Here is an 18,784-nt window from a genome sequence, read left to right on the forward strand (position 1 = left end):
ATCTTCAGTTATATTATTGAAGTTTTGGGGAGGGGGGGGGGGGGGGGGGGGGGGACCTACAGTACACCTTCGCACAGTGTCAAGACTTGATTATTTTGGGTGGGACACGAAGTATATTTATGTTTCCACCAGTAGTCGTGCACATTTTTCCATTGAGGGGGGTACCGTGCTCCTGCCCCAGACAAGACAATTACAGCTCCATCCAGATAATTCTGAAGCTTTGTGGAACATGGTTATGGCTGTGTCTGATATGTCGCTGGATGTCATGATTTAGGTGTGTGCAATGCAGGAAATTAAAAGAGTGGTTAATAATGCCCTGAACTTGTTGGTAGAAGCCATGTTTTAGGTATTGATCATGTTTGGCTAAATTTGCTATTAGACTATTAATTAGGCTAATTTGAATGTACGAAGTAGTTTAAATGCTTCATGGAAACATGTTGTTTTACGTTATTTAATACCATTGTTCCAAACTTAGCGTGAGACGAACACAAACAACTCATGAATCTTGGTTTGTCAAAGAGTTTATTCTGCATAAGTTATGAGTATGTGTGCTTCAAAATCTGAAAACAAAGTGAACAAGTACAACTCAGTGTATGGCTTTGAAAACATAAATCAATGTTTTTATTGCAAAATCTGTTTTAATAAGTCATATGTGGTGTGCTTTTATGAAATATGCTACTGTAAAACTGTTTTTGTTGCTCATGGAAAAAGTTAAATACACAGTTGTCATTGGATGGCAATGATTAATTATAACTTGCCATAACGCAGTACAAGTGGCAGCCCTACATGGATCGAATGTTGGGGTGATGGGAGACAAAAGTAACACCCAAAGCCTGTCAGCACACTAAACAAAGTGTACATAGAACACGTGACTCACCTGTTATGTTGAAACGTCTTGGCAGTTTCCTCTTAAATGCAGAGCCTTTATTTATTTATTTATTTTTGTTCAAAGCCCTTGGAGGGTGGTACATGGGAATGCACCGAGAGAAAATTATGGGTGAGTATGGGGAAAACCTTTTGACGGAAGTGGTGATTTTGCCAAATATAATGGCACAGACAATCCTGGTGCAAATTTTGTTTGACATTTAAGGCGTTGGATCTCCGCTGTATTTAATTGACGCGCAGTTTAATGTGATGCCTAATGCAGATAAATCTTGCATAATCTACCTTTAAATAAGGATAATGGCAGGAGGGGTTTCCCGAGCCGATCTTTGAGATCGAATATTGGTCCGATATCGGCAAAAAAACCGAGCATCAGATCGGACTGGATCTGCGATTTTTACTACTCTTATGCATGCAGTCTATTCCATGCTCCACTCCAGCGCTTCTATCCAGCAGCACCCAGACAGCGTGCAGATCCCACGTGTTCACAACAACAGGTTGCTAAGGTGCTACCACAGTAGCAACGAATAAGAGTGAATGTTGCTTGCTTCGTCGTTTGACGCGCCAGTTGAAGTTCACTGTAAAACTAAACACGCATAACAAAAGAAAACCTATTGAATGCTCAAATAGAGCACACACTTTGTTTTTTTTCTTTGTTTTTGTTCACAAAAATTGTGAACAAAAACAAACAGTTAATAAAAAAACACCATTGACTAACTAAAATGAGCATCAAACTCGCGGCACTTATATCTCAAAATAATTAATTTTGGTACTAGGCTTTACTCGATCAGATATTTTGGGGCCGATCACCGATCAGCAAGTTTAAAAAAACGATAACCGATCACCGATCCGATCACAAGATGGAGCAATGTGTCCATTTACATGACATGTTCATTTATTGTATATACTTGTGTACTGTATGACTTGTTCTTTTATTGTATATACTTGTGTATTGTATACTGAGTACTGTATCCATCCATGCATTTTCTGTACCGCTTATGCTTAGTAGGGTCACGGGCGTGCTCGAGCCCATCCCAGCTCAAAATTATTCTCTAGCATTTTAGACAAAAGTGAAAACATTAATGACGTCTCGGTGGGATTCAAGGATTGGCCGCTGACATAAGTTTAGGTCAAATCAACATTACAAAATGACAGAAATAAAGGGGGCTAACTTACTGTAGTTAAATTACTTTATTTTACAATGAAATTACTTTAATAAATACTGTTAATAACATGCTTACTCTAACTTTATCACAGTCCCAACTATATGGGCGGGTGTTGACCAGAGTTTGTGTCCGTTTGGCCACCCCACGCTGCATTGCTTGAATGTGGCATGTTCCTCCTTGTGTACATTCTTCAGGTGCCCAAATGAATTTGTTGTGTTGACGCATTTAGATTGCGTTCCCCACGACATACTTCAGTTGTGCACAGACTGCAAATAACTTGCGTGTTTTTTGTCTGAGGCACCGGAAAATAGTCCCACACCGACGACGTGTTTTTTCACCGACAAGTTTGAAAAAAACTTTCTTGACCATCGGATAGTTACATTACTGCGCCACAAGACACGTGATAAGGCTAAAAATAAACTAGCTTTTGGATTCATACGTGACGGCGACGCGGAGTTAAATGCCTTTTGCGGAGCCGATTCATGACGTCATTGATCGGATCGGCGAATTATGACATGAAAACCGATCAGCCGATCAGCATAAAATGCTAATTATCGGCCAATACCGATCACACCGATTAGATCGGAGTAAAGTCTAAAACTTAGTTTAAAAAATATTCCCTCGTCAGGTCATGTATTCTCATCAGTCAGTTCAAACCAACATTACAACATGACAGAAATAATGGGTGCTAACTTACTGTAATTAAATTACTTTATTGTAATTAAATTACTTCACACACACCGAAACCTTAGAGCATGATTCAACAGAACGCCAGCATTTTTACGTACAACCGTTAGTGCTAGCACTAGCTTGCTAGGCTACATAACGTTATGTTGGCTGCTTGTGCGGCGTATCGTATTAAAAGTACGGGAACATACCTAAAGCAATCCTTTAATGAACTTGTTTTCCCAAGCCCCGGTGACCACCATCACTACACGTTTTTTCCCCATTTTGTTCTTTTTTGACCAACACAATACATATAGGGTCCATTGTTGTTGGCGTTGCCGTGGTAACGAATCTATCCGGTCGCTTTTGATTTGACAAAGCCCAGTGATCGTAAATGACGTCAAAAGACACGTGACAAGTCCAAAAGTAAACTAGCTTTTGGATTCAAATATACTGTATACGACAGGGACGTGGAGTAAATGTTTTTTGCAGTCATTGATCGGATCGGCCAATTGTGACACTACAGCCGATCAGCATATAATGCTAATTATCGGCCGATACCGATCAAGCCGATCAGATCGGTGTAAAGTCTAACTGGTACACAAACTCTACGTAAGCACATACTAACAGGCAATATAACAATACTCTCAGACATATATTCTTCGCACTCTGTGAAAAATGAGTTATATTAAGAATATTTTATCGTATCATCTACTTTCTTTGTTACTGCAAGTGTGTATCTTATTGCGTGCACCACACTGCCCCTCAGAGGTCAAGACATGCACAGCAGGAACAGCGAGCCCCAAAAGGCACACACAAATAGGCGCAGTACCATAGGTATGAATGGGTAGATACGTCAGCGCAGTGAAGCAGCCAGGGTAACCGATGTGGCTACATAGTGGCCATGTTGGGGAGGTCGACGTTCCCATTCAATTTTCATGGGTGTTCCCTTTTGTTAAAGCCAAAGCGAATGCTATCAATACACAACATTTTAAAAAGTGAAAAATAATATATTTTTTTCATGTGAAAGGGCCAGTTCCCTCATAATTCTACGCCTTTTTTCATATGCAGCACAATGTACTGGCATCATTAATCTGGTTTTATTGCCATGCACACACAGTGAATGCGTTGACGACTTCAACCAGTCGGCACGTAGCTCAAAATGGGTGTGTCGTATATACCAATACATATCTGTGGGCAGTACAAGCACCTAAAGCCTCACTACGTTTTTTCTATCTGCCACGACATTGTCCATACAACTACATCCCAGGTGAATTGCCGCATATGTGGAGAAACCAAATGTTGTTCCCACCATATACTGACAGTAGGGTTAATAAATAAACAAACAAACTGAATTTAACTTGAATTGTCATTTTGCACTTTAATATAATTTATAGTTATTTATTGAGGTTATTTTTAATGATTTTCAAATTTATTTTGTATTTAATTAATTGTATAATGATTTTAAATTTTATTTTAAAGTAAGCGACTCATAAACATTTTTTTCTGCTTACTATTTATCTAGCCTCCACTTTTGTCAATAACATTAATAGTTATATTAATAATAGTTAATCAAGAATTAGGAATCGATACATAATGTATTTCTGGTAGTTAAATTCAGACTTGATTGACACAAACCAACTAGGCTTGTCATAGCCCTTCATATAGTCATTTGGCCCCACACAACATCCAAGTGTCACTGTGGCTTCTGTGGGGAGGTCTTGCTTTGCGCCTCCGCATCCTCTCTATGTTCTATGTGGGAACGCTTGAGAGACTCCTGGCATGCTCCCTAAGAAACCCCACAATGAAGTAGACATAGAGCAAGGTCTCACTGCATAGCATGCATTTAACTTACTTGAGTGAGTTTTATGATCCCCCAAGCCCGATGCAAGCAAATCATCAATTTAGGCTTTGTAACAGACTAAAAAGGCCACCCATGCTGGTGAAATTAGGCCAAATAGCAGCCCTGTGCTTATCCTTGCCTCCCCAACAAGCCACCAGATGATGAATGAAGCCAGCAAGAACACAAACCACACCAACATGGAGTCATATCCCTCAGCCAGGGAAGTCCAGAGGATTGCGGCTGTTGTATGTGGCACCGGGGACATATAATCTGTGGTCTGTTTCAGAGAAAGAGTCCGAGCAGCTCTGACTTAGGCTCAATTCTGCCTCCTGTGAAGAGAGGCATTCACAGTATTGCTGCTGCCCAGACATCCCTCCCTCCTACCCTCAAGACAGAAACTGTATTAATATGCAATGAATAAACACAGAGACAGGCCACTGTTTTTCTATTCTGCAACCACTAGTTGAGCAGAATGCCTTACAGAAAGCCAGAAGGAACGGTTTTGCTGTGCGGAGGCTAATGTACACCTGACCAGAAGCCTTTGTAACCATTGGTTCTCCAGCTGGCCATGTCAGACCATAGAAATAATCCATGAGGTTTGTTGAATTATTATTATTATTATTTTGACAGCAATTAATTCGTTCCAATAGATGTACATTTACAGTTTGCGCCAAAGTTTTATTCACGATATCGCGAAATTAAAAGTGCCTTGATATCGTCGTGGTCTTGTCTCTGTATAAAATAATGAGCTGTTGTGCTTAAATTTTTGTTTTGGGCTGGCTATATATATATATATATATATATATATATGCTTAGCCAGGCTATAGCGTTCAACTTCCTCTTTGAGAGTATGAATGCAGCTGGTTGGACGCGTAACCCATGTGACCATGTGGGTAGATCTAAAAAAATACATTGATTGGCTGACTGTCCCACATGACCGAAAGGCTGTGTTGGGAAAGATGCAGAAACAACTGATGGTGCACGGAGTCCCTCCCAAGGTTACAGCATTGCCGCTATGCAGGACTGAGCGTCGCGTCACAATTGATTGGTTGAGAGGTGGCTTGCTTTTCATGCTGGCCTCCGTCCCAGTAAACGCTGACCCGCGGGCTGAGATCGGCTGGGAGTTGACCTCCGTTTCGCGAAGCATATTGTAACAGAACCACTTTAGTGGTGTACTAGCGAGTGTTTATCTGTTTATCTCAAGTCGAAAGTCGCGAGTGAAAGAACGTCACACGGCGAGAGAATAATGATTCCTGTTACAACATATCCCCTCCCCAACACAGTGCCACCAGAAAGTATTCACACGCCTTCACATTTTCCACATTTTGCTATGTTACACACTGATTCTAAAGCTGGTTTGAGTATAGTTTTCTTTAAAACAAACAAAATAAATCTACATTAAAATATCCCATGATGACAAATTAAAAACTAATTTTCAGACATTTGTGCAAATTTCTAAAATATCTTTGAGATGCTTCTATAACTTGGAATCAACCTGTGGTAAATTCAGTTGATTGAACATCTTTTGGAACGGCACACACCTGTCTATGTAAGGTTCGAGAAGAAAAATGAATGGGCCATGTATCGTGAGCTTTTGAGTGAAAACCTCCTTCCATCAGCAAGGGCATTGAAGATGAAACATGGCTGGGTCTTTCAGCATGACAATGATCTCAAACACATCGCCCAGGCAACGAAGGAGTAGCTTCGTAATAAGCATTTCAAGGTCCTGGAGTGGCCTAGCTAGTCTCCAGATCTCAACCCCTGAGAAAATCTTTGGAGGGAGTTGAAAGTCTGTGTTGCCCAGCGACAGCAAAACAAGCCAGTACATGTCATCATCATCAAAACATCACTGCTCTAGAGTAGGGTTGGGCATCGTTTGAATTTGAGCGATTCCGGTTCCAAACGATTCCGATTCTTTTAGGGGGCTATGTCAAAAAAGTTTGCATGGTTTAAATAAAGGGTGTCCAAATTATGAACATCCATTTTCTTAGCAGCCTGCAGCATAGACTAAAATGAACATTTGACTCGAGGTTCTTTATAACCAGTATCAATATCAAACCTATGAACTAAAAGGCAATGTGTTTGGAACTAACCCAATTTACTGAAAATTCATTAATTAATGTTACAGCTAAAAGTTAAATATAGCATTGTTAAAATAGTTATTTGGAACTGTTTCATCATAGTTTATATGTGCAAGTTATAACTTGACTTTCTGTTTTAAGCTTGTAGCCTTTTATATTGAAGGATACGCACCGGAACTCAGCATTTTAGCACGAAAAGTAACTTCACACAGCACCAGTGATTTTTTTCATTTAAAATTTTTTTGTTTTAAATGGATGGAACCAAATGCTATAAAATGCTGATTCTTTTCCTTACCCACCGATGGGGCACAAGGTTAGTGTTTGTGATAAAATGAGACAATGTTTGTGAAATTTGTCCCAATTCATTATGATGTAAAGTTACTATGGTGAAGTTTTAGCCCAGTGTTAAGCTTTTTTTTTTTTTTTCATCGGCTCTTACGTTGGTTTGAAGACTAAAATAAGCGCTAAAAAAACATCTGTGCAAAAGTGCAACCAACCGTTTACCTTGTTAGCTTTTCTCAATGTTTGCATAGATGTATTTTATTGTTTCACTCACCCAGTTGACTGAGCTTCACTGAAGATCCGCACAGTGTAGGCTGAGGCTCGGAACGCGTCAGACGGTACACATCGTGAAAAACTCCTTTGCACAATATTATCTTATTCCAAGTGTTGCACTGAGGTGACTGGTCACAATTTTGTTCGCCGCCGCCGTTGGGCACAAGCACGTAATCGTGCGTGTTCTTCTTTGTTGGTTTATACCTCTTCTTCGTTGTTTTTCGCCACTTCTTCTTCCCGGCTGGAGGACTCGGCATCAAAACTGGGAACCAAAATGTTTCCATTTGAACGGTTCCAGGACAACCGGAACGTTAGTCCCGGTTCCAATCGGTTCGCGATTCTCGATGCCCAACCCTTCTCTAGAGGAGATCTGCGTGGAGGAATGGGCCAAAATACCAGCAACAGTGTGTGAAAACCTTGTGAAGACTTCCAGAAAATGACCTCTGTCATTGCCAACAAAGGGTATATCACAAAGTATTGAGATTAACTTTTGTTATTGACCAAATTCTTATTTTGCACCATAATTTGCTAATAATTTCTTTCAAAATCAGACGTGATTTTCTGAATTCTTCATTTTTAATTAAAAATTATTATTATTTTTTTAATTTCCTAATTTTGTCTCTCATAAGTGAGGATACCTATGATGAAAATTACAGGCCTCTCATCTTTGTAAGTGGGAGAACTAGCACAATTGGTGGCTGACTAAATACTTTTTTGCCCCACTGTATGTATAATGCGCACTATTGACTTTTGAATTTCTTTGGGAAAAAAATGTGCATTATACACAAGAGATTATGGTAACTATTATGGTCAATTGTTTACATTTTCAATACATTTGCACAACTGCCTGAAACTATTTTTACTTTGTCATTATGGGATATTTTATGTAGATTTAAAAAATAAATAAATAAAACTATACTCAAATTATCTTTGGAATAAGTCTGTAACAGCAAAATGTGTATAAAGTGAAGGGGTGTGAATACTTTCTGGTGTCACTGTACATTCCATTAGTCCAAGAAATGAAATAATAAAATAGGTCCACTCCATACAAATACAGACATCAATGCAAAAATAAATCATCTGACATACAGGTGCTGGTCAAATAATTAGAATATCATGAAAAAGTTGATTTATTTCAGTAATTCCATTCAAAAAGTGAAACTTGTATAAAGTATGCATTCATTTCACAAAGACTGACATATTTCAAGTGTTTGTTTCTTTTAATGTTGATTATTATATCTGACCATGAAATCCCCAAATTGGGTATCTCAGAAAATTGTAATATTGTGGAGAGGTGCAATATTGAAAAACACCTGGTGCCACACTCTAATCAGCTACTTTACTCAAAACACCTGCAAAGGTCTTTAATTGGTCTCTCAGTTTAGTTCTGTAGTCTACACAATCATGGGGAAAACTGCTTCCCTGACAGTTATCCAAAAGATGACCATTGACACCTTGCACAAGGAGGGCAAGACACAAAAGTTCATTGCTAAAGAGGCTCGCTGGTCACAGAGCTCTGTGTCCAAGCACATTAATAGAGAGGGGAAGGGAAGGAAAAGATATGGTAGAAAAAAGTATACAAGCAATAGGGATAACCGCACCCTGGAGAGGATTGTGAAACAAAACCCATTCAAAAATGTTGGGGAGATTCACAAGGAGTGGACTGCAGCTGGAGTCAGTGCTTCAAGAACCACCACACACAGACGTATGCTAGACATGGGTTTCAGCTGTCGCATTCCTTGTCTCAAGCCACTCTTGAACAAGAGACAGCGTCAGAAGCGCCTCGCCTGGGCTAAAGACAAAAAGGACTGCACTGCAGTGCAGTGGTCCAGGGTTATGTTCTCTGATGAAAAGTAAAATTTGCATGCCCTTTGGAAATCAAGGTCCCAGAGTCTGGAGGAAGAGAGAAGAGGCACAGAATCCACGTTGTTTGAGGTCGAGTGTAAAGTTTCCACAGTCAGTGATGGTTTGGGGTGCCATGACATGTGCTTGTGTTGGTCCACTGTGTTTCCTTAGCTCCAAGGTCAACGCAGCCGTCTACCAGGAAGTTTTCGAGCACTTCATGCTTCCTGCCGCTGACCAACTTTATGGAGATCCAGATTTCATTTTCCAACAGGACTTGGCACCTGCACACAGTGCCAAAGCTACCAGTACCTGGTTTAAGGACCATGGCATCCCTGTTCTTGATTGGCCAGCAAACTCGCCTGACCTCAACCCCATAGAAAATCCATGGGGTATTATGAAGAGGAAGATGCGATACGCCAGACCCAAGTATGCAGAAGGCTTCTATCAGACCAACCTGGGCTCTCATAACACCTGATCAGTGCCACAGATTGATCGACTCTATGTCACACCGCTTTGCTGCAGTAATTCAGGCAAAAGTATTGAGTGCTGTACATGCTCATACTTTTCATATTCATACTTTTCAGTTGGCCAAAATTTCTAGAAATATTTTTATTGTATCTGTCTTAAGTAATAGTCTAATTTTCTGAGATACTGAATTTGGGATTTTCATTTGCTGTCAGTTCTAATCATCAAAATTAAAATAAACATTTGAAATATATCAGTCTGTGACTATAATGTACAAGTTTCACTTTTTGAATGGAATTACTGAAATAAACTTTTTCATGATATTCTATGACTAGCACCTGTACTTCCCTCTCTTCAAATGAAATGTCCACATTTCAAATTAAAACATTACAGAGGCTACTGAGGAAAAATAAATCATCCTACAATATCACTAAGCAGAGGAAAAGAAACTAAGGGTTCCCATGTCGTTAAGAGTGTTTTCCTGCGTTTTTGACTTGAATTTGTGGACTCAAGAAAATAAATCAGTTAGTAGGCAGTATACAATTTCTAATGTTATAAATGAAAACAATGACAGTAACTACTGTACAATTAGTGAACAGACACTTTCTCAATACACAGTTTTGTGATTGTGAGCATAGCATAATTATTGCTGCAGCAATAATAGCGTTTTGATGGTACAGTATACGAATGTAAACATTGGATGGACTGGCATAGAAGTGCACGGTAATACATAATTTGAAGATCTCTTTTTCACAAAAACCTGTGGGAAAACATAGAAACTACTGAAGCCTGTAGAGGACTCGGCCAGCAAGAAAAATATTTTTTTTTTTTTTTGGTTTTCCTGCTTTCGCATCTTTGCCCCACCTGTAACATGAACCTTCCTGGAATACCGGGAGCTTTCCCACAGTATTGCAATAATTATCGTCCCGTGAGATTATTACTGCGATAAAACCGAACCAAGCGATATCGAGCGATATCACTAATTGTCACACAGTTCATAACTGAAAACTAGTGCTGTCACTATAGAATATTTAGGATTATTGCATCGATTAATCAAATAATCGGGTAAAAAATTATTTTGCATTGTTTTATTGCTAAATTTTTTTTTTCAGATTACTGTTGATTAACAGATAGTTTAGTTGGTATTGTTTAATGATTAAACAAAACAAAAAACAACAACTAAGCAATATCACTTGCGAGATGCTGTACTCACCAACCTTTTTGAAACTGAGAGGTACTTCTTGGGTACTGATCAATGCGGAGAGCTATTAGTTAAGGCAGCTTCAGGTTCGACTACAGTTACACAACTACAGTTAGTTATTCATACTATGACTGAAAATATTTTTATCCATAATAGATTAAACTGGCTATTATATTTTCAATAAAGTGATTATGATTGGGTTACTGGTTTTGTCCATGACGTCAACAAATAGGGAAAAATGTTGGATCCCTGTTTTACAAAGTAAAAGCAGATGTTTGCAAATTTCTTATGTATTGATTAAACACAAAATATAATGTCTGCTTTCATGAAGGACTACAGAAATCAGAGAATATTTACTGTTGAGGCTGAAATCGGAGGAGTCGGGCAATTTTACGTTAAACAATAGCTCAATTAATTAAGTGATCAAAATAGTTATTTGATAATCAATGTTTTGTCGATAATCGTTTAATTTTGACACTTATTAGAATGTCAAGAGCTTGAGCTATTCATTCTGGTCTGTGCTATCAAGCAAACCCTTATAATGTCCTTCATAGATTAGTACAAAAGATCACTAAAACCAAATTCCAGTTCAGCCTGTAATAATATACTGCAGGACTTTGGCAATAGAACTGCTGGCAAAATTTTTGGTGAGGGGGAATTTTTGTCCATTTATCCTGGAAAACTGTGATGTCACCGATGAGAGAGGGCCTGGCTCACAATCTCTTTTGTAGTTCATCACATAGATGCTTGATGGGGTTGAGATCCGGGCTCTCAGGTTCATAAACACCAAACGCAACCAGCCATGCGTTTTCAGGTCTTGCTTTGTGTTTCCGGGCATAGTCATGCTGGAAAAGAAAAGACTCCTCGCCCCAGAACTGTTCCCTCAAATTTGATAGGACAGACTTGTGTGTAGTGTATAATTGGGAGACTATGGTTTTTATTTAAGATGTACAGAATTTACTCTATAAAGAATAAAAGAACAACAATTCGGGTTGCGTATAAACTTTTTGGAGAAAACTTACTCTACTTGCGTATTATTTTCAGTTTGCGAATGGTCTTGGTATGGACGAAAGGGGGGATCTATATTGTGCTTGTACTCATGCAGCATGACGATTTTTTACTTCGTGCATAACGCTTGGATGTAAGGTGAAAACGACAACATCCTCAACATCCTCGATCATCCAATCACAAATCTAATAGTCTTTCTGATTGACATTGTTAAAAAAAAGTCTGGAAATAATTTTATTTTTGTCAAAAAATACTATTTATATTGTTATTTTTTAAATTGTAGCTTCTCTTTAATTAAAACAACGAACGGTTAATGTTGGAAATTTCAAGACTTAGAAGAGTTGGAGAACCATATTATGACTATTATTATGTCTTGCATCTTAGCCTTTGGTTGTTATGGTGGTTTAATTGGACTTCTTTTATATAGCATCTATGTGGTCTTTTTACTCTGTGAATGAAATGGGATGTGAACAATTCGACCCTTTCACTGTTGTGTGATTTCACTCCTCTGAGGTCTGTACTTGGCCACAGGCAGAGAAGCAGCTGTCTTCATTAGTTGGTCGTTGGTGGACTCGCCTCACATGGATATTAGGTATCAAGTTCTGTTCAACAGTGTCAACTGTTGCACAGGAAACAGATTTCCAGTTACATGCAAAGATTTGCAATGATAGAGTGAAGGACGTTCTCAAGAAGGGCTTCTCTGAATGCATTATTCTAAGATTATTGTAACTATAGTGTTTTTACTGCGTTACATGCCTTTTACTGTAGGAATAGAGTAAGATGGTAGAAACAATAACACTCCACTGAAGACTTTTCAATAGCCTACTTTTTAGTTGTTTACAACACCTGTGCAAATGGCAGACTTGCCATTACATTTTGTACAGTGTCCCTATGTTAACGTGCTGATTAGTCGAGTCACCACTAGCGCACGACCAAGACTTTAAAGTGTAGATTGAAGTACGTTTGCCTTCATTGTGATAGGCTGTCCACCCTTACAACCACTTAGAATGAGATGCTCCTTGCCGGACTTACAGAAAATAGGTTGCATATGAAAAATCAACCTAATTTATTTGTGAGTTGCTAACAGAGGCTCATTCACTTAAAAAAAAGCACTCAATATCAATGAGTTTGTAGGCAGTTGATATGTTATTAAACTGTCTCAATGATGTTATTGTCTGTTGTTTCAGTCTTCCTTCAAACAAATTTTATATTACAGTCTAAGGTCGGAGAAAGAAAGGGATGCATCGAAAATTTAGTCACTGAAAATCTTTGTCCGAAAATGACCCAAAAGTGCATTTTTGGTTTTCGGCTGAAAGACTTCAATCAAAAACAACATGCTCAAATCAGGATTTTGTGATGATGCAAGCAAAAACTGCAGCCGGCGCACGCTTGTCTGGATAAGGGCGCATTTGTCTGCAGTGTAGTATTTCAGTATATCTGAAAAAGACAAATTGCCATTTGCCAAGTTTTTCAGGCTGAAATTTCAAGAGAGGTACTTGCTCTTACTCTGCAAAGTGTTTCTCCATGTCTTGTTTAATTTATCACCTGGAATACAAACATCCAGCTCACCAATCTGAATATGAGAAGAATGTAAATAAATACTGGTCCAGCCACAATTCCTATAAGGAAATATTAACTTGACAATAATGCTGTTTTCCTTGTTCTTTGATGGATAAATGGCTGAAATTTGTTTGTTGGGTTTGTCACAAGTACAAATATTTGCATAACAGTCAGTCACGCCACATCATGCTTAAGAGCAGAACAGCAGCATGTCAGTCTCTGCTGACAATGATTGTGTAGTTTCAACTGAATGGTTACTGTTGAGTCTCCAGAAGCCAATGAATCCACGAAATAAGAGACTTAGTGTGCGATCCCCTTATTATTGATGTGAGTGATGTGAACTGACTTGTGTGATAAGACTGTGATGGAGCCTCATTCAAATATTCATCACTAGAAGATTAATTACTAATACTGTTATATTTTTGGAGTTTTACAATGCTGCGAAACATTTGTTGTTCGATGTTTGCGTAAAAGTTAAATGCAGTTTATTCTCTGCATAACACTGTCCTCTCTTGTGTTCTAGAAAACTACTGTGCGAATGAGTGACTGATCTCAAATTTGCTTTTTCAGGTAAACACGGTCTAATGTACTTTTATTTAGTTTTAACAACAAAAACATGACAAAATGTAAGCTTGATATATTGGGAATGACAGTCCCCTACAAAAGTATTGGCACGGCAAGGTCAATTTCTTTGTTTTTGTTGTATACTGAAGACATTTGGGTTTCAGATCAAAAGATGAATATGTGACAAAAGTTCACAATTCCAGCATTTATTTCATGGTAATTATAACAAGATGTGTTAAACAATTTAGGACAGAGCACCTTTTGTCCGAAGCCACCCACTTTTCAAGTGAGCAAAAGTACTGGAACAGGCATTATTATATTAACTTAAAGTGAATAATATTTAATATTTGGTGCCATAACCCTTACTTGTAATAACTGCATCAAGCCTGCGACCCATTGACTTCACCAGACTGTTACATTCTTCATTTGAAATGCTTTTCAAGGCCTTTCCTCCAACCTCTTTCAGTTCTTGTTTGTTTCTGGGGGTTTCTCCCTTCAGTCTCCTTTTCAGGTGGTAAAATGCATGTTTTTTTGGGTTATGGTACTGTGATTGACTTGGCCAGTCTAAGACGTTCCACTTTTTCCCCCTGAAGAAGTCTTGTGTTGGCAGTGTGTTTTGGGTCATTGTCTTGTTGCATGATGAAGCTTCTCTCGATTAGTTTGGATGCAATTTTCTGTAAATTGACAGACAAAATGGTTTTGTACACTTCAGAATTCATTCTGCTGCTGCCATCGTGAGTTACATCATCAATAAAGGCTAGTGAGCACGTTCCAGAAGCAGCCATGCAAGCCCAAGCCATGACATTACCTCCACCATACTTCACAGATGAGCTTGTGTGTTTTGTCATGAGCGAATCCTTTCTTTCTCCATACTTGGGCCTTTCCATCACTTTGGTAGAGGTTAACCTTGGTCTCATCAGTCCATAAAACTTAATTCCAAAACTTTTGTTACTCTGTATGTTTTTGCAAAATCCAATCGGGCCTTCCAATTATCTTTTTGCTGTAGTAGTTTGCATCTTGTGGTATGGCCTGTATATTTTTTCTCTCAGTCTTCTTTGAACAGTGTATTGTGATACCTTCACCCCTATCCTGTGGAGGTTGGCAGTGACTGTTGTCTTTGGGTTTCTCCTCACAGCTCTCACAATGTTTCTGTCATCAACTACCGTTGATACCTTTGGCCAACCTGTTCGATGTCTGTTGCTCAGTACACCCGTAGTTTCTTTTCATTTCTTTTTTTTTTCCCCAGGACATTCCAAATTGTTCTATTGGCTATGCCCAATGTTTGTGCAATAGCTCTGATGGATTTTCCTTCCTCTCAGCTTCAATATGGTTTGGTTTTCTCCCATAGACAGCTCTCTGGTCTTCATGTTTGCTGAACAGCAAATGCAGTTTTCACATGTGAAAACCAAAAACAAGCACTATCTGTTTAAGAAATCAATCTAAAATCAATCTACCTGAGCAACTAGAAACATCCATCAGCAACATGTTCCAATACGTTTGCTCACTTGAAAAGCGGCTGAGTTCAAACAAAAGGTGTGCTTTCCTCAGTTGTTTAACAGATCTAGATGTAAATACCTTGAAATAAAAGATGGAATTCAGAACTTTTGTCTCAAATTCATCTTTTAATCTGAAAGCCAAATGTCTTCAATATGCAACAAAAACAAAGGAATTGACCTTGCTGTACCTTTGGAGGGGACTGTATACACCGTGTGAGCAAAATATTTCTAGTAGGGGTCTGACTCGCCCTCTGAATCACGATTCACTATTTGACACTAACAAATGAATTCCAAATCTGAATCGAATCATTACTCCTTGTACTATTCCGAAATAAAGATGTGATTGTTGAACAAATGAAAAATACAATTTGATTATTACGGTGGTCCTTATTTTTCTACTTTTATGCTCTCAACCAACCAATAAGTTTGACTACATAAAAAAATAATAATTGTGGCAAAATTGTATAAATATTAATCAATATTGAGAGTTTGCTCAAGACCTTTGACGTTTTGCACATGTATACTCTGCATATTATTCAGGATTTTTTCCGTATCATGTGATACATGGTGCTAACGTATAATCGTTAAACAATGTGTGCTCATGGCAGCAGGGGACTTGTTTGACCATGCAGTCAATAAGTATTGATTATTGGGGACCACTGTGGGGGTTTACCTGCATCACCAAATGAATCAAGCCATTGTTGGAGCAGAAGAACTCGCCAGTTCAACAAAGAGCCAAAACCCCTGGCATCATATCTATACAACAAGCATCTCTGACACATTTTGTGACCAAAATACCCTAAACTTCTTCAGCATATTTGTAGTACACAAGTGACAATAGTACAGATCACAAACTTTTCAATATGATGATACTATTACAACATTCTGTCATACAAGCATAAAAAGTACTTCTGTTATGTTGGTTGCCACACAACCACAGTGCATTTGTTATTTTGTTGTGCGAAGACTCTAAATTGCCCGTAGGTGTGAATGTGAGTGCGAATGGTTGTTTCTTTCTATGTGCCCCATGATTGGCAACTGGCAACCAGTTTAGGGTGTACCCCGCCTCCTGCCCGATGATAGCTGGATTAGACTCCAGCACACGCCTGCGACTTTAGTGAGGAGAAGCGGCACAGTAAGTGGATGGATGGATGGACTGTGTGTTCTTCAATGGTGCAATTTCTGTAAAAGGGAGGGGTTCTGAAAATTCTAATTTCAAAAGCCTTGAGCAACCTCTCAATATTGCAGGAACAATTTAAAAATTTGCAGCGCTTTTACTGATATCTTCTTAACACATTTAGGCATTGAGAGTTAAACATTTCCCAACTTTTTATTATTATTTTTTTTTACCCTATATAAGGACCACCCTATTGATTATTTGAAAACTATCTATTGAACCGTAAAGCGAGTACGCTGGCGCATATTGGCTACCACTTCTCCCTCCGGTAAAGTTGTTATTTTTAGTTAAAATTGCTTACTCTAAACAGGATCCCTCGCTGTACCGTGGCCAAAGGTAGATCCCGGGTTGCTTTTGTGCCTGTTGGTGCCATAAGTCCTCGGTGCCTGAGTCCAGCTGCCTCCTTTCTAGCTAGCTGCCTCGCTGGCTAGCCGGCTAGCTCTCGTCATCTGCTACGCTGTGTTGGATCCTGTACAACTTTCTCTAATTCATTCTGCCGCGGTCGCCTCCTTTCCGGCTTCAGTTGTGGCACAGGCCTGAATATCTGTGTGGCTCCTCGGGCTCCACTATTAGACGCCTCTCACTGAGATGTCAATGGAGTTCTATAATTATTGGCGTCCGTGATCCATGATCAACTGCAAGAACGAGCTCATGCACAGAAACTATGCGCAGTAAGTCAAAATGGCATCAGCCATAAACACAGGCTCTAAATCGTGATTTATTTATTTATTTTAAAAGTAAATGTAAAAAGTAACGTAAAATGTGACGTGGCAGCAGTTGCAGCTCTTGTCAGAATATAGTATACTTTTCTAAGATTTGTTCTGATCCAAGTCTGAAAATTCTGATGCAATGATTCCACGCCTACTGGAATCCCAATTCGAGTCAGCGTAATCCTAACCACTGATTCATGCACAGCCCTAATTTATAGTATGTACAGTTAAGTACAAAAATGCTTCATAATAATTTTATTTGGTGAAATTACAACTAGCTAGAAATTAACTCATTCACTGCCAGCCTTCCCAGTTAACATGGATATTTGACTTCTAAAGTCGTCAATGGCAGTGAATGTGTTAAACTGATATTAATTTTTAGAAATGTTTTCAATATTTTTTGGCCAGAAGTTCCGCATCTAATTTATTCATATCCTTCCTCCTTTTATCTTCTTGATATAGGGCAGAATGGGTGTGTGTCCCTTGCTCCTGCTGCTAGGTCTAGCCCTCAGGGTCTCAACCCAGGATCATGTCCCGGTCACAAGTAAGAGCAATACAGATACAGTGAATTTCAGTTATCCCACAGGAGTGTAACAGGGTTTGGAAACGTTTATGTAATGTCAACTTTTAAAAATTTTAATCAGATTATTCCCACAGATGCTTACAATTCTTGAATATCTAATGATGAATTTCCAAAGCTTGAAATTAAAAAATTACTGACTACTTGTTAAATGGACAAGGAAAATGCAACACTTACAAAAAAAAAAGCATTAAAAATAAATGGATTTGTCTTTCATTTGTTCTTTTAATACCAAATATAATTTGGATTCTATATTTACACTACTAGGAATGCTCCGACACCAATACCACTTCATCAGGCAGACTTATACCGTTCAGATAGGATCTGTGTCAGACTTGTGGAGATACTTTTAAGGTAAACACGGATGACTACTCTTTTAGCTGACTGAAAATTATGCTCTGCAAAATAGATTAACTCCACTAAGTGCTGCTCCAGCCAAGCCGTCCGTGCTTACGTCACAAAGTCGTGGCGTAGGGCCGAGCAGCGTGAGTGAGGCTGACGGTGGCACAGGACATGCCTGGTCGCCGGAGGCTACCTGGTTGATCCTACCAGTAGCAAATGTACAGTCCCCTCCAAAGGTATTGGAACACCAAGGTCAATTCCTTTGTTTTTGTTGTATGCTGAAGACATTTGGGTTTCAGATCAAAAGATAATTATGAGACAAAAGTTCAGAATTCCAGAATTTATTTCATGTTATTTACATCTGGATATGTTAAACAATGTCATTGGGCTTGCATAGCTGCTTCTGGAACGGGCTCACTCGTCTTTATTGCTGATGTAGCTCATGAGCAGAATTAATTCTGAAGTCTACAAAACCATTTCGTCTGGCAATTTACAGAAAAATGCATCCAAACTAATCGAGAGAAGCTTCATCATGCAAGAACACGATGGCCCAAAACAAACTGCCAACACAACAATGGACTTGATCAAAGGAAGTGGAAGGTCTTAGACAGGCCAAGTCTATCAGCTGACCTTAGCCCAATAG

At 38.9% G+C, this 18,784-nt stretch overlaps 1 protein-coding gene across 1 annotated transcript in view; it reads left to right on the top strand.

The window, feature by feature from the left end:
- The window catches only part of ptpra (protein tyrosine phosphatase receptor type A), a 48,113-nt gene that overhangs the window by 1,580 nt on the left and 27,749 nt on the right, over nucleotides 1-18,784 (top strand). Inside the window, exons 2-3 of the mRNA XM_061687792.1 lie at nucleotides 13,796-13,842; nucleotides 17,682-17,763. Of these exons, the coding sequence (XP_061543776.1) occupies nucleotides 17,688-17,763 (76 nt within the window). The 5' untranslated portion in view covers nucleotides 13,796-13,842; nucleotides 17,682-17,687. The remainder of the gene's footprint in view (nucleotides 1-13,795; nucleotides 13,843-17,681; nucleotides 17,764-18,784) is intronic.

Source organism: Phycodurus eques, chromosome 10 (assembly GCF_024500275.1).
Source record: "Phycodurus eques isolate BA_2022a chromosome 10, UOR_Pequ_1.1, whole genome shotgun sequence".
Lineage (NCBI taxonomy): Eukaryota > Metazoa > Chordata > Actinopteri > Syngnathiformes > Syngnathidae > Phycodurus > Phycodurus eques.